Here is a 17318-nt window from a genome sequence, read left to right on the forward strand (position 1 = left end):
CACACTACAGCTGCAGTTACAGCCCTGTCCTGCACCACCTCCAAGCTTTTGTTCTGGCAGAAGAGGAGGGAGGTTCCCCCACTACCAACCTCCCCCTCTCCCTCCCTCACCTGAGAAGGAGCAGATCAGCAGCAAGACCACTCACCCTTTTCCACAAGGGCTTCAATCTCTTCAGCAAAGATCCCCGGGAGAGGCGTGCTGGGAGGTGAAGCCGGGAGCTCTGCAGAGCTGCGCGGGGCCACGCCAGCCCGGGAGGTGCCACCAGCACACCCCCACTGCGGCAGCGCAGGCAGCCCGCCCGCTGTGCCCGGGGGTGGGCACCCACAGCCACCCGGCCCGTGGGGCCTCCCTCGCCCCGATGGAGGGGCCAGACAGCTGCCACAGGTGGCAATACAGGGTGACAGTAACATTCTTTGCTTTCAAGAACTGAAAAAACAAGTTTCAAAGCCACTTGACAGTGCCAGTAGTTTCCTAAAGATCACTGAATGAGGAGGACTGGGGCAGAGAAGTGCCGTGGGCCCAGTTCCTCCTTCCTTTGCCCATGCACACACGCACACTCTCACACTACTCTAGCAGTGTTAGTTACTCACTAGCTTTTCAAGGAGCAGCTGTGGCACTACACAACTGCTCCAGAAGGTTTGTGCTTCCTTTTGCTTTCCTACAGCAGGTAAGGAAGTGAGGGAAGGACAGAAAGCCTTTCCGCACATGTCATCCCAGAGCTGAGAACAGGAACAGCAGAGAGAACTGCTTGCTTTCTTCCAAGATCCACAGGCTTCTCCCTCTTTCCTACACTGATACATGTAAAAAAATTTAAAAGGGTTACAGCTACCTGCCATCCAAGTCCTGTTCTCACAAAATACCTAACTTCAGCATACAAGACCAAAAAAACAAGGTTAGAGAAAAATGCCTTTAAACAAAGGGGTAGAATGTTGCTACTGCAGGAAAAACTACAGGAACCAAAGTGCTGGTTCAGAATTTTGCAGTCTTCTCAAAGTTTTTGATCTGAAGACAGTACTTAACAGTTTATCTATGAAACATGTTCTGTTGGGTTTTTTTCCCCCCAGAAAAATACTTCAGAGTAAGAGCAAATTTCTTGCAAGTCCTAAGCCTTCTGTCCAAAGGGGCAGGAAAGGGAGACAAGAGAAATGTCCACCAAAAAAAAAAAATCTCAAATCCACTATTTGCAAAGACTTATTTTGAGGTTTGGAGTCAAACATTTTGCTCTAACAAGCCATCACTACCAGCAAGCAAACAACATTTAGTTTGGTGTTACCTTGCCAGTGCTGCATTGCCACAGAAACACACACAGAGCTTCTCCTTGATGGCAGCCACCGTTTCAAGACTCAAACAGTAAGACATTCTACCCCAAGTCTGTTTGCTTTATTCTACTTGTTGATGCACCAAAGTCTGTGACGAGCTTCTCTGGGGATGACACAGCAATACTGATGTGAGCGGAAATACACAAAAGTACTCCAGAAATAACTTCGCAACTGTCTGAAAACATAGCAGCAGCAGTCTTCAGAGAGCCACTAAAGACTGCAGGTGTGCTCTAGATTACCCTATCAATTTTTAAATCCACTGCCTTAACACATCTTCTCAGCCTCGTAGCAAAGGTAGATTGAGCTCTGAGCTAGAGGAGATTTGTGTTGAAGACCACAGAAACTGAGTATACTCTTAAGTTAGATGCCCTTCAAAAATCATACCGAGTCACAGACATCTCACCCAGTGACTGACCTAAGCTTGGCAAAAACATCCTTTTGGAAGATCTGCACTCAACCACCACTTTCAATACAGTTTACGATTAAAAAAAGGTTCCATTAATTGTGTTTAAATCTGCTGTACTAATTCACATGACCAGAGCCTGCCAGAGCCTTCGGTTTACATAGTCACAGACCTCATAAATAAAGAGTTCCCAAGAGCTTTCTGAGAGCAGAAGGCAATAGTTGAGTTGGAAATACCTTGTTCAGAAGCACCTGCTTGGTAACATATACTTAGATTTCCTTTTACTTTAACCTCAAATTTGTTTAAAAAGGAGCCACTCTGACTTATATTTCTCTTATCACACTGAGCCTAAGTGGCTATACTAAGGTTTAGAAATAACATTTTAGCATTTAGTTAAGAACCTAGGTCCTATAACAGACACTTTTAAAAGATGAGGGCATTGAAGAGGAAAGAGTAGCCCCAAGAAATGCACCTTTGGATGCACTTCCTTCTCTGCCTTGAAAGAGGATCCTTGCTCTCTGCACACCCTCTGCATTCTTCTGTCTAAAGAGGAATTCCAGCAGTACTGGAGACACTCCAGGCAGCCCCAGGAAACTGCTGCATCTCAAAGGCGGAAGCTTTAGGTTTAAAGCTACATCACGCAGTAAGATTTCAACATTACCTAAAACAGAGAAAGCACTTAATTTATACAATGTTAAGTGCTGCACAGAAACCACTCAAGTCATCCTCACCAGTACATTAAATTATTCATTTGGTATGTGATAGCATATTACTTGAAGTTTTTGTCTGCTTCCTAAGAAGTTGTTCTCAAAGGGAACAGGGAAAGATTGTTCTGACAAGTGGATTTAGCTTGTCAGATAAAAACAAAAGACAAAACCCAAAATATAGACCACATCACTCCCCCTCCCCAAACCCCACATCACGTTTATACACAAAGTCACTAGTACTTATTACTAGACAGAAGGGTTTGCACTAATGCCATCAGGACAGGTATGAGTAGTCACAAAAAGGCAGCCCAGCTGTGAAGGGTTAACATCACAGGTTTTCATAGGAAAGTCCTGCTAGGTAAGGATAAGGCCTTATGCCAGGCTGTGACATTAAGACAACTCTCATGAAAGGTAAGAGATTCTGTCCTGAGCCCACACATGCTCTAGAAAGGTCTTCCTGAGCATGGAACAAAACTGTATTTAGCCAGTCCCTTCAGTCCCCTTCACATCCTGAACACACATGCAGGCACGTATGCAGGCAGGCAGGAGCTTCCATTCCATTCCAGCCCCAGTCTTTGCTACGTGTCTACAATATAGACAAACAGAGGGACAAGGGCTAGATCATGGTTTCTTTTTATTTTAGGATGTCACTATTAACACACATTAGTCAAGCTCTCTTAAGTAATCCCCTAGACACCTAGGGAATCTAAAATCCTCTAAGATTTTATTAGCTCAAGAGACTACCATTAAAAAGTTTTTAGTGTTTATGTAATAAAAACCTAACAAGCTTTCACTCTGCCAGACTAATGTGCGCTTTAGTGACAATATCCATTTACAAATCAATAATACATCATAGATCATCCCCAGCTTTACCTCTGCAAAGTGCTAAATGGAGTCGATGAACTGTCTATTTACAATTTCAAATCCTAATATATTTACAATAGAAACCAAAAGTATTTAAAACCATTAAATATAGTGTTTAACTCTGCTATATTAGTTTACATGAACACAGCTTACCTCTGGCATCATATTTCCAATGCTAATATTTCTGCCAGTAATTTAAGATTTTTTTAAAAAATTGCTATTCCTGGAGGGAAAAAAATAAAAGCTTAAAAACCAACCCAAAACCTCCAGGCATTTCAGAGCCCTGAGGAATTACCCACCCTAGACAGTCTTCAGGTAGAAGTACTGCAGTGTTCAAGAGAGACTTCCAAACTCCAGGCAAGCCTTTAAAACCTAATGCATATGTAAAACATTAAGAGTCAGTAATCCCTTGAACAGGTTTACTGGAGTCACTGCTACCATTCGGTTTGTACTAATCCGTAGTCAAGAAGAAAACAGCTGCTTTGCTGTTTCTCCCTCCCTTACATTCCCTCCACCCACAGAAAGTGTTTCGTGCACCATCATCCAGAACAGCTAAGTTGGCATCGTCTTCTCTTCTTTGCTGAAAGGCTGAACGGAGCCTGGCTTCACCCATGACAGGCCAGAGACGTGCATGCTTTTGCAGTGCTGATCTTCTGGCTTCTTCTAGGTAGAAGAAAGTTGCAGTCAGAATTATTAGATAGTCCAAACCCTCTTAAGTTCCCATCCACGCTACCTTTGGCAAATCCAAGCATAAAAGGGGCCAGCATCATTTCCTCTCCTCAAATAGGAACAGTAAAATGGCTATTGGTTTAATTTCTGGGAATGTGTCTAGGATCTGTAGAACCAACCTGACATTACAGAAGAGTTTTAACAACTTGGTTCATGTACTGCTACCCTGTCACGCCATGAAGATTAGAAGAGACTCTTGGAATAGTACCTTTGCTTGGCACTGCTGGCCAGCACCACCACATTGCTATTTGCCAGATCTCTTGGTTCTACAGACAGAAGCATCAAACCAAACCAGGACATTTCTGTTGTTAACCCAACACTAACTGCAACACAGGACCTTGCGGTGTTGGGTATATGGTGGAGGAGCACTCTGCTCCACTGAAGGCTGCTGAATGTAAATTAACATGGCAAAAGTACCAACCTGTCGCTTTGCTAAACCACGGAGTTTCTTAGACTTTCCAGGGATGGTCCTTTCCTTCCCTTCCCTGAGCATTTATCACAGTTAAATTCTTGAAGTTAGTAACTATTTCTACCCAATGCAATGCAACAAGCATTTGAGACTGACTATTGCAATTTACAAGAAAAAGCTTCAAGTTGAGGGAGAAAGATGCAACTTTAAGCATCTGTAGATTTAAAATAGTTTAAGAAGATTAGTATATTAGATACCTGCTCTAGCAGGTCAAAGAAACTGAATAGCTTCGAGGGTTTTTTTATGCATACCAGGAACTAGTCCTGCCTCCACACTGCTATAGGCTCATCAGATCACCTGCATGCCAACTATATCAGACCTGGAATGACACATCAGGTTCTAGAATGTGCTAATTACGTGAGTAAACTTCAAGTCTTTTGCCTAACAAAGTAAATTAAGTAGGCAAGCAAACTGAACCTGCACCACTTCTGTCCCTCCCCATATTTTGTGTAAAAGGCAACGCTGTGTGACATAATTGCAGTAACAAATCGGACAACAGCAAACAAGAGGGATTAGTTAAGGTTGATCCTGGCAAAGTAGCACCTGCCTCTCACATGATGCAGACAGAACATCATCTAGTAAATGCCATGTGCTCAGCAGGGAACAGGGATGTCACAGCCTTTCCTGGGCTACAGTTCTAGAATGGCCTAGTGTTTCCCAAGACATAGGAACTACACAGGTAATAAACAAGGATCCAGGGTTGCAGAAGGGAAAGACAGGATACAGGGTTAGGAATTTCCTTTTACAGGGAAGGAAGAGAATGTTCTCAGCTACACTGATATTTTAAAACAAATCTCCTAAGGCACAGAAGCTGCGTCACTCCTGCTATCGACAAACCACTCGATCAACTAAAGTACCACACATGCAATAGCTACTGAAGATGTTAGGTTTTGCTTAAAAATAAATTAACATGCATCTCCCTTTCACCACCCCCCCCCCAAAAAAAAAAGAATAGCCACTATTTGCTACAAGTCTCAGACAAAAGTCACATCCCTTCCATTTCAGGCACCTCAACCCATTCTTTTACTTTAGATCTTTATTTAAAGGATAAGAAAAGAGGAGGTAGAGCATGAAGGTGAAGGGGTGGGGGGTAAAGAGTCAAAAGTATTTCTTAAGTTTTTATAAGAACATCAAGAATTTGGAATCTGATCAAAATATTTTCCTGTGTGTTCTAAGGCTGGAGAAAGGCCACCTCACGCCCTGATGTGACTGGCAGTTGGGAACATCACTACACTGAGCAGCAATATATTGTAATAAGATCAGTGTAAAAATCTCATTCATGCAAGAACATGAGTTAAAGCTTGCAGCAAGGAAGACTGAAGTCTGGACTGTAACTTTTCTTTTTTAATTGGGAAAAAAGCAGCAAACCACACCACAGCTCTAGTGCAAGGAGCCCAAGTCAGTTACTGAAACCTCCAGAGTGCATTTCCTTGCCAGGCCAGGAAAGATAAGCCACCATTTCAGAATCCCCAGGTACTACAATTAGACTGACTTGTCATGCCACTGAGTGCAGACACAAACTGCTGTCAGCTCTTGTCAAATGCAAAGAAATAATAAAGAAAACCCCACAAAACAAACGATCAAGCCAACCCCTCTCCTCTCCAAAACCAAAGGTGTTGCTCAGGTGAAAGCTGTATATAGCAACGCTTTCTTGCTGTAACAGTACAAATGCTCTGAGAGAAGTAACTCTAAGCACCCTTTGATTAGCTGACATCTTATTAGAAATGGTAGTGTTAATAATGTGAGCAAAGTACTCTGCTTGCTGCTTCAAAAAGTTTGGAATGAGAAGAATGCCCTGAAGCTTTGACTTGGTAAGGAACAATCTCTCAACAGAAAAAAAACAAAGAAGTTGGGGACTATCAGGTTATACAGAAGTGGTAACGGCCAGAGGGAGGACAAGCTAACAGGCAGTCAGCAAATCTTTCCTCTCCCTTCCATCCCCAAACAAAAAACCTGCCTGATGTGCCAACAATTGTACTAACAAAGCTTTCTAGCTGGCTAAATGATTAATTGCTTAACACACTGAAGTTAGAACAGTGACATAAGTGCTTAGTTAGGAGACCGAATCAGTTTCGGCATGCCTGCTGATCCAAAGGAGAGTGAATAAGGTCTGTCTGGGACACTTTCAAAGACAGGGAACCTTTCTCCCCTTATCAGGCAATAAACCCTTACTACAGTGAGATTCTGGACTTTGCACATACCTTCTGAGTCAACATCTTCTCTCTAGCTTCATCATGTATAGCTGGATTCCACGGAGAAAATCTATGGGGAAGGTAGAGTTATCTCTTACTTTGCATTTTTGCAAGCTACAGCATAGACAGAGTAGAAAGCAGCAATTTTCCTTGGTTTAGTTTGGGGAATTTCAAGTAAATCACAAGTCTAGAGATTTCAGTGTTAAAACATATAATTAAGAACTACATTCACATTGTCATGGATCTTTTCAACGAGAAATATTTGGGGTTTTGTTTGCAATGAGAACTGGCAATTCAGCAGGTGCCTACATGAGACACTACTTGTGTTCACTATGGAGCTGACTGCTCCATCCCCCATGCAGCCAAGCCTGAGTATTTTAGAAGTATGACCAAAGCGACAGTCATGCAAGCTGAGTTCAGGAAAGCCCAAAAGCAGTATTTACTTCATGGATATTTCTACTTGAGGGAGGTGGGTTGTTTGGGGGGTTTTGGTTGGTTTGGGGGGTTTGTTGATTATTTTTAAGTCTTGGTTGCTTAGTGAAAAAAAAAAACAGTAAACAGTAAACACAAGTGTCTGATTACATTTAAGGAGTCACTCAACAGTAAACAGAAGGAAATCAGAGTAGGAATATTCAAACTATTGCTACAAAGGTAAGAAAAAAAAAAAAGAGGTCAGCTTGGCAGAAAAAGGCTTCAAATCAACAACTACACCAAAACTTTCTCTCATAACATTTGGACACAGCAAACTTGCTAATGGTACTTACATGATTGCATAGGGATCCTCTATTTTGGGCTGATCAAATAAATGACTGCTGCATAGTTTGACACTGTCCACCACCTTACTTTTGAACAGCTGAATATCTTTTTCATACCTGCAAGAGAGAATAAGTAATATTAAATAATTGCAAGGAGGCAGAGATTTGCTCTAGAAGCACAGACTTAGCAAAGCCTCAACTTTAGTTCCTACTACAACCACCTCTGGAGGTAGAGACCATGAACTGATGAACAATTTTACAAACTTCTTGCTTCTGCAAGTCTGTGCAAAAAAAATCTCTTAAGAGACCATGTCTATACACACGGAAGATACTTACAGCACTGCAGCCTCAGGGTTCAGAGGACTAGTTGTATCAATCTTGTAGAAAACTCTGCGAGCATACATTAATACTTGCCATATGCGATTATGATTTCGCCTAAAAGAACAAAACACAATGAGAAAAGAACCAACTTCTTTCAAATTATACATCAGTATGTTATCACTAACCTCCATTTTGCAAATGCTCTTTTCACATCCAGTTCACCAGATAAAGGATCTACTAGCGGATGGAAGACAGGCAGATCAAAAACCAAACGCTGCATTAGAAAAAAAGAAATTCATTATGACAACTTCAATCCTAATATTAAAACCGCCAGGTGAAGGTCAGTCAGATGTTGTTTCCACATACTAATTAATTGTTACTGTATTAAAAGCAAGCAACTTGAATTGATGCATACCAACTGTAAAACTGTAACCCAGCACACCCATGCTACATGCAGGGTCTTGTCCCCTCTCACACACTTACCACCAAATCAGGAAACTAATCCAGCTAACTGCACAGGCACGAGTGCCAACACAGGCAAGAATATCAGATAAGATCAGATTGAAGGTGTTTTTCTGGTTTAGCTGTTTGTGACTGAAAGCTTTTTACATATTTGAGCTACAATCAACACCTTTTTTATCCTACACACTTTAAAGTAAACTCTGCAATGACACCATGGTGTCTACAGTTCTGTACAGCTAGTTTCCTCTGGTGTTTGTGCATTCTTCCAAAAGAAAACTTAGTTTCAGTGGGAAGGTTTTAAAAGCCCTATGCTAGCAAGAGAACAATGGCTGCATGGGAGATACTGATGTCTAATCTTTGAAAGAAACTGTTTCCTACTAGTTCTGTCCTTTTATAGGCAATAGCTTTACACAAAACTTGATACGCACAGACAGCTTCCTGACACAGCAACTTGTTCTCAGCTACAGCAGTTATATACACCTGTTCCCCAATCTTCCTCTAAAAGAAATCTACCCAAGAGGGCCAGCTGCTCTGCTCTGGAAAGTCAGATTGCCACAAGATTACTTTTTTTTCCATTGGTGTAGTTACTTGGATACTTTTTCCTGAAGAAAAAAACAGATTAAACATAACACCATATTATCTCCTCTTCCCTTTGTTTCACCTATGTCCTCCTCACATTCTTTTAGTTTTGTTTCAATGTAATTTTAGGAGAGACAAGAAATCCTGCAGTACTACAGCAAGCACAGTACAAGTGCCTGGATTTTATGTTCCAGTGTATCACTAGTCAGAACTTGGATACTTCATTAAGTGTTTCAATGTTAACTGCCTTGCTGAGGAAGTAGCAGATCAAGAGTTGAGGTAAAGAACCTGTTCATTACTTAATACTCTAATGCATCTAACCTCAGGAATTTCACTCTAGACTAGCCTCAGTAATCAGAGTAACAGGATTCCTCCACAGATGTTAGGAAATATGTACAAGACATTGCAAATGAGCCCAGCCAGCTGAACAAAACTAGTTCAAGAAAATGAAAAGCTAATTGGTACATTATCTTTAACAGAAAGTCATACTTAAAACACCAGAACACAACAAAAACTAAAGACACACACAACCACTTACCGGGCAGTCTCCATCTGGGTAATTATCAGGAATATAGACAGTAAATTTAAACACACCATCCTGGTAGAGCCCATGTCTTATGAATATTACACCAAACCACACTGCAAGTGAGAAAGTTTGCTTGAGTGAAAGAATTTAAAAATAAATATATATAAAAACTTTAAAAGTTTAAACTTAACTTACTTAATGCTGATCGGTAAGATGGCTGCACGTAGACACCTGGCAATTTCTGCTTTACAACCAAGGTACTGCAATAAGAATCAGTATTTAGAATAGCTCCACAACTACACTAAGTCTACAGCAAGCTGACAACAGTAAACCCAGAACATCCTACCAATCTCTCAGCAGGGGACTTCTGCACATTTACACTCAATTCCCAAGTGCAGACTGCTCACAGGAGGAAGTGGCAAAAAAATAGTGAAAGCATATTCTTTCACTCTTGCTTTTCCTACCCCTCCACTTAGAGAGTTACTAAGAGGAAACATTATTTCTCCTGAGAAAACTGTAAGTAGAGAAGTAGAAATTCGTCCCCCAGTAGATGCATTTAACACATGTCAGTACTGCAGTTTCTACTTTTCTACCGAATTCCCAGTTCCAAAGTAGAGAAGAAAAAAAGAAATGCAATTACATAATTTTGAACACAGATTTGCAGTCAATTGTAGTTAATTCTGAAGTGTGACCAAACTTTTAACTTCATTATTTAAACAAGTAGTTTTTCAGTTTTAGATGAGACTATGCTGCAGGTCAAAAATTACACTGGTAACTGACAAAAAGTAACAGCGAATAAAAAAGGACAGTCAAGAAGCAGAGTATGTTAGATCTGGAGCAAGTGATTCCAGACATCTCATTAACAGCATGGATGAAGTAATTTTCCTAAAAACTTGCACTTATTTGCTATTTCACCTCTTGCAATGACAATCTTCAGTCATGAATGATCAGTGCATTATGAAAAGAGTTTCAACCACTCTGTTCACCTTTTAGGAAAGTCCATTTGATAATCAACAGTACTACTGGGGCAAAATTCATGAAATGTTTTTCAAACCAAAGAGCACAAAAAGCTGCTAGCAAGTTTAACCAGCTGTAGTTGTATGATATGCAGATTCTCCTGGACACTATAAATGATAAACCAAAATATTCACTTCATCAGTTTTCCAGTTACTTGACATATAGGTCCAGTAAACTGAACTCCACATGCTTGCACAAATAAACAATAATCTTAAAGCAAAATATTAACATTTTTCTGCTTACAATTTCCATAATATTTATTATTATTTCCCTAATAATTGTTAAACTGGAGGAGTTTACATTATGATATAAATGTATTTCTGCATACTGCAGAACATCTTTCTTCAATTAAGAAGCCACAGTCAGTTCCCTAAAAAAAAAAAAGATTAATGTTCTGAGAGTTTTCACTTTCAATTTAATGGTTAAATGCAAGAACTGGGACTTAGTGTTGCATAACGACTCCAGGGATTTCATTCCAAAAGGCACTACATACTTGAGAATCCAGTATGTCTATTACAGAGGAAGTCCCCTCAGCTCTGTGGCACAAACCAGTTTATGTAAGTTTATATAACTAGGAAGGTTTGCAGACAAGCAAGATATTTGTATGCTACTGCAGCAGTCTACAAATCACTGGACTGGATCAAATGCAACTGATTCAAAGAAAGGTATTTAAAAAAATCATCACACTAAACTCCTCCCTCATAAGTTTCCTGTTAAATATCACTGACAGACAGGAAAGAATACAGTCTTCCTAATACCCATTTAGTGAGCCGTACGAGGCAGCATTCAAGTGCTCTGTGTAACAACTGAAGGAAGCTCCCACATCCTAACTCCATTAAACATTACTATACATTCATAACCATATTCCCACTAGACATCTGCTTGCTTCTATTTTAATACTTTTCTAAAAAATTCGGTATTTCTGACCAAAAAGCTATTAGGATAACTGGTCAGGATGCATAAACCCAAGATGTGTTTACTTCAAGACTGAGAAAATGGATCTAAACATACCCCTTAAAATATCATCTCATTCTCCTCTCCCCTTCTACCTCAAGAGATTTAGACTGCTGTTCCAGAACAAGAATTTAGTGGAACTTCAGTTTTACTGCCTTCAAGGATTATGGCAGAGACACTGCAAGAACTAGATCCCTGCATGTTCTTCTCCCACTGAAGCATAAGCACAGTGACCTGATACAGACAAAAAAAGTGAAAACCTACAATTCTGCAAGAAGGGAATACTCCAAGTAAAAAGGCCCATAAGAAGCATGTGTTCCATTTGTGGACTGGGATGCTGCAGCAGGTGAAGCAGGCTTAGTTATTGGCACAGCGTTCTTTGGAATAGAAGGCAATTGTTTCTTTGTAGAGGCTCGTAGAGGACTGGTTCGCAGCTCTCCACTCAATGTTTTCTCTTCAGTGTCAGGTCTCTGTTAGATTAAAAGAGAAACACAAGATTACAGGCTATATTTCATAAACATTTAACATATGAATATATTTTAGGACAGGTTTAAGCCTGATCTTACTAATTACAAGTTTGGCCAATGAAACATATCTTGGGTTTCAGTGTTCTTTTGCTTGGGGGTGGTGGGGTGGAGGTCACGTCTTTGGGGTTTGTTTTAAATATGCTTTTATTCAGTCAAACCTGTCCTACAAGCACAGAAGTAATCAATGCTGGACAGGAAATCTGCAGATTAGGACAAATGCTTAAGGATGCTTACATTTATTTAGAAACTGGAACCAGATAGTCTATAACATCAGCTTAGAAGTCAATCTATTTCTAGCACACAGTGCATTAAGATAAATCATTTCTAATGACAAGCATTCCCATATTCTAGACTTCAAAGAACCTTTAAAAGTAGTGTAGTAAGGCCGAGATGCAAGAAGAACTTTCTACAGAAAAATTCATGTATTTCACATCCTGCCTGCACTTAACACACCAACATCCCACTTGGAACTGATCGTACAGCCCATTCCCACTGTGACAGAATCACACTGACAGCAAGCCATAGCAATCTTTTTAGGCTTATGCTGTCTTTTATCAAAAAAAACCCAAAACATTTTCTACTTAATTGGTTACTCCTACACTCCTAGTGAACACACTACATACAGACCTCAGACTCATTCTACAGATCGCCAAGACAAACGTACAGGCTATAGACTCGTGATTAGACTAGCTGTGGTGACTAAAGCGCTTGAAATTTGGACTAGTAACAATAGCTATGTTACAAGCATCAAAGTTATATAATTTGTCCTAGCACTAAATTCCTGAGAAGTGACTAACCCTAGAACTATCAAGCTTTTATCACTGCTATAATCTAAAGCAGCAATAGCATTATGGAGGCACAGTTTTGTTGACACTCACTGCTCATGCAGTGCCTGGCTAATGTCTATATAAGACAGTAAACAAATGTCCTAAGACACAAACGTTTCAACCATTTGAACAAGTCCGTTTCATCTTTCCTACAATGCTTCAGGTAAGAAAAGTCAACCAGCTCTGGAGTAGACTTCATCCACAGGCACACTGCAGTTAATGAAGCTCAAAGCTAGCTTACACTTCTATTGCAGATGATCACAAACCTCAGGATAAAACACAGACTCCAGCTGTATTTGTAGACTGTCTGATGGTCTTTTCCCGAACTACTACCACCCCTCAATGCACGTTGACACCTTATGGCATTCATTCATTCAGTACCTTGCGCACAGAACTCGTAGACATGCTCCAGAAAGGGTTCATAACGTGTATTCCAAACAAAGGACTGCAATTTCTTGGTGTCTTCAGAGTATCCTCAGGCCCCTCTGGTTTATACCCTAAAAATACACAGAATGAATATGCATTCTAACAGATAAACAGTGCTCAATATATAAATAGGATTCAGATGTAATTCTGCAGCCAGCTTTATACTTCTGTAACTTCAAAACAAAACTTCTTGTAGTTGAGTGAAAATAGTTAAAGTTACCCAAGCTCTATTACATATTAGATTCCAGGACAATAATAGAGTTGTCTATGAAATAATTTTTATTAATGAATCCCTGCTTTATTTCTACTGAAAACATGTTCTAGATTCTACATTCCATGGTTTATCATGCCAACTGGAAAAAAAAAAGACCATCTGTTGGCTCAGCACAGTCAAGAAAGATCCTCTACACATGCAAATATTAAGAAGTTACCACTTTACCATTTCAGTCCAGCACCAGGCAGTACTTCAACAGCTAACTCTTGTAGCATGGTTAAGAGCTGACCCTCACACACACTGCTGACTTTGGATGTTTCTGAAGCGCTCCAGTTTGAAAGAAAAATCTCTGCTATTGCTACTGAAAGAGATGATCCTCCCATTGAGTTTGCATCACGTCTGTGTCATTTTGTTTTCAACTGCATTGGAACATCATCAGGAACAGACAAAGCCACAGAACACAAGTTCTTCGGTAGCTTATTTGCATTATGAGCACTAAGGCTTAATGCTCTGTAGATCAGCAGCTCAGCAACAAGGACCTCAGCAGTATTTGGAGTTTCAGTGTGTCATCCATCTACTGCATATGTCCTTGGGTTTTTGGTTTGGTGTTTTTTTTTGTTTGTTTGGGTTTTTTTTGTTTTTTGTTTTGTTTTTGTTTTTTTAAGTTTTCCTATTATTTGTGCAAGAATTCTAATCTACAGCACCTCTTGTCTGGCACCACCTATTCCCTCCTCTTTTTCTTCCAGTTCTCCTAGTTTCCCTTCCTCTTCCCTCCCCCCTCATTTCTGGCTCCACTAAGTAAGGTTTTGAGGCAATTCACTTTACTCAATTCCTAAACAGGAAGTTGTACAACACCAACTAAGGCAATTCACAGGATGTGACAGAAATAGAGAGAATGGCACAGGCTTCTACTGTGGTCAACACTTTTTCTACAGTAAGCAAGGTACCACCTGTTCACCCATTGTTTGATTATAGTTTATAGAGAAAATGGTAACATTATGGTCAAAAATCTTCCTAAAAGAAAAATTAATGTTAATCTTTTTTCTTTAAGAAGAGCCAATTTATCCAAAGAAAGTCTAGCAATGATAAATTTTAAAATAAACATTGATACCAAGTCACAGATATCCTTCTATAATATATAGCAGCCAAGTATTTGAAAAAATGTGAGCACCATTCAGAAAAGTGATGAAAACTAATTAATTTCCCCACCCCAAAAATCATCTTAAACATTCACACTCCAGTACACATGGTTCCTGCAGATATTATTCCTCTTCAGCAGCCGGTGTCTCACATTCTGAGCCACCGAAAACAAAGTCAAAGCGTAACTACTGCATGCCCTGCAATAGCAGGGAGAAGATATTTTCACTTTCCCCCCCCATGTCCTGTCTGAAAAGCAGAGCCACACCAGAGGGCAACGCCACAGGCATTCTCTCCTCCATGAAACACCAGCCAGACTAAGACAGCAGGACACACTTTGGGTGTACCTTGTACCTAGGAAGGTACAAGACATCTCCTCAGGAAACTTCAGTGTAAGCAGAGGGTGGAGGAACTGACACCAAAGGGAGCACCTGAGTGCTATGGCTTTGACAAGAGAAAAAAGTGCTGGCACCTGAGGTGCAGGCTGGAAAAGAATTAGCTGGAATCTGGAGTGATTATCAAGTTGGGGATTTTTTTTTTTTCTTTGTTTTGGGCTGGTGTTTTTTTAAGACAAGGTAATATAAATTGCATTACTCCAGAAACAGGAGATACAGGAGTTAAGGAAGACAAAAAAAGACATATGTATATAAAACCAGCCTGACCTATTACCAGTGAAACAGGGAACTGATCTAGAAGCTTGACAACTGGTGCTAGACAGACTTCAGTCACTGACTCCACCTTTCCAAAAGCAGCTGTGCATCTCAGTAAACTTTCAGCTTTGTTAAAAAGCTTTTCATTATACAGAGATGACTACTTACAGGCTTTTAAGAGCATTTTATATCTTCAAATAAAACATTATTTTAACTCTAGTTAAAGTACAGAGTAACTTCCAGAGTCTCTCACACCAGTCTCATCTTTTATCCAGTTGCTTGCCAGTAATAAGTCATATATGGTGTTGTCCTAAACTTACTGTTAAACTGTCTCCAGTCTCATTCACCTGTTAAAATATCATTTATGATTGGAAACTAATAACCTCATAGTACCAGTTTCCCAGGAGGGTCATTTAAAAAGCCTTTTCAAGGCATTCAAGTTTGCTTATTTCTAATTACACCCACTCCTTCTAGCTAAGCCACACAGGTAGAGAACATTGTCAGTACAAGAAATTGATCTGCAACTGCTTATGCTCTCTAGTGCCTTCACCTCACAGTTTACCACCCCACATTAATCACAAGAATAATTTAAAAAATATTGAAAAAATAAGTAACAGCACATTTAAGTTAGACTATTTATCCTACTTGTTACTATGTCAAAGGTCCGCAGCAGACAAGGAGAGCCAAGTCCCAGTACCATTAAGTGGAATGTCTAGGCAGTTTGGTCATCCAGTCTCATGTGGCACTACAGTGTCTACGACAACATACCTGCCATTACAGTATCTTATGGTGCTGTAACTACTGAAACCATGGACTTCCCAAAAACCCAATACACTCTCCTTATTTTAAGAAAAAAAATAAAATTTTCAAAATCATCATCACTCACTCTCCTTTCACACTGTCATCGTTCACAGTGCCTCATCTAAGAACAGGCTTAATAGCATGATGCTCACTAATATGTTCTACTAATTTCTACTACTTCACAAATAGAAAGTAACAGCAACCCCGCTAAGTGGCCCTCCTCACACGGGCTTTTTATAGGTATTTATTTCGCTAGCATTTTTCTTCTAGTATAACAGCAATTAAAAAAACCCACACAACACAAATCTGTGAAGAAACGCTATTCCAAATGCTGCTCCTTGGAAAGGCTTTCTAGCTTCTGTGCAGCCTGGTGATACCAAGGTCCTGTCACAAGTGGACTAAGAAAGCCACCTGCTGCCAGGCACAGCCTCATGCTGACGTTCACCAGCACCAAGGTACACAGTGCACGAGAGCAGTCAGAGCGAGGGTAAACTCAGGCAGTACTCCATCAGCACTCTAAAATACTTCAAAAACCAGAGTTATCACTAAGGAAAAACAAAATGTTAAGTGCTTTGTTTTTCACCTTTGCCTGCTCCACACTAGGTATTTTCATTAAAGATTACTTCTATTACTTATACCTACTGTCATATCATGTGTCGTATTTTTCCCCTGTCATCAGCAAACTCATTAGATTAGATACAACACTAAATCAATTTGACAAAAACTTCGATCTGCCTGGAATACAGCACTTTTCTAAATATTGTCTGGAAACATGAATGATTCCTCAAGAAGAAAACAAATAATATATAGACAAACATATAATACAGATTTTTGTATATACATTTTTACACATTTTATTTCATACCCCAAAGTGGACAGAACCACTCCTACACTTGAAAATAAAGAGCAGACTGGGCAGAGCACTAGAGAACAATACACGTTTGCCCAGCAACTGTAACTGTCAGTCTACACCAAATCTCATTTCTCCTCAGAACACCCGCTCCTCGTCTTCTCAGGACCCAAGGGCTTCACTAGCCCACCCCTTAACCTACTGGCCAGCCTGACAGCCGCTGGCTGGGTGCAGGCAGCGAACAGGAACGCTGACCAGCCAAGCCTGTTTATCAACCCTTCCTCCACGGGTGGGTTACACCTTTCACATCGACACCTGCTGTGGTGACTTCACTCCTCTAACACACTCCTGGAAGAGTCTAAGCCATCGAAAGCAGCTCATTTACAACAGCTAACAGTTAAAAGAGACAAGGGGGTGACCTGGCAGCACTGGCAGAAGAATTGGGTTTCCGGAGGGGGCTGTCACCTGCAGGACGGGTGGGTTACAGGACGGAAAAAAAAACAGTTCTGCCAAGTGCCGGGAGCTGAGCGGGGCGAAGCCTCTCCTGTCAGTCCCCGGCGGCATTTCGCGGCCAGGCCAGGGCTGCGCC

General features: G+C 40.5%; 1 protein-coding gene across 2 annotated transcripts in view; it reads right to left on the minus strand.

Annotated features, from left to right (window-relative positions):
- Positions 1 to 3045: 3045 nt before the first annotated feature.
- The window catches only part of AKTIP (AKT interacting protein), a 16746-nt gene continuing 2473 nt past the window's right edge, over positions 3046 to 17318 (minus strand). Inside the window, exons 3-11 of one of the 2 annotated variants that reach the window (XM_026856555.1) lie at positions 13033 to 13148; positions 11562 to 11767; positions 9522 to 9586; positions 9339 to 9439; positions 7945 to 8033; positions 7775 to 7873; positions 7448 to 7555; positions 6693 to 6753; positions 3046 to 3953 (exon numbers count right to left, since the gene is read on the minus strand). In XM_026856555.1, the coding sequence (XP_026712356.1) occupies positions 3846 to 3953; positions 6693 to 6753; positions 7448 to 7555; positions 7775 to 7873; positions 7945 to 8033; positions 9339 to 9439; positions 9522 to 9586; positions 11562 to 11767; positions 13033 to 13074 (879 nt within the window). In that variant the 5' untranslated portion in view covers positions 13075 to 13148 and the 3' untranslated portion in view covers positions 3046 to 3845. Of the gene's footprint in view, positions 3957 to 6692; positions 6754 to 7447; positions 7556 to 7774; positions 7874 to 7944; positions 8034 to 9338; positions 9440 to 9521; positions 9587 to 11561; positions 11768 to 13032; positions 13149 to 17318 lie in introns of both variants that reach the window. The other variant, XM_026856554.1, reaches the window with a different exon arrangement.

This window comes from Athene cunicularia (assembly GCF_003259725.1).
Source record: "Athene cunicularia isolate RWA chromosome 11 unlocalized genomic scaffold, athCun1 chr11_part1, whole genome shotgun sequence".
Lineage (NCBI taxonomy): Eukaryota > Metazoa > Chordata > Aves > Strigiformes > Strigidae > Athene > Athene cunicularia.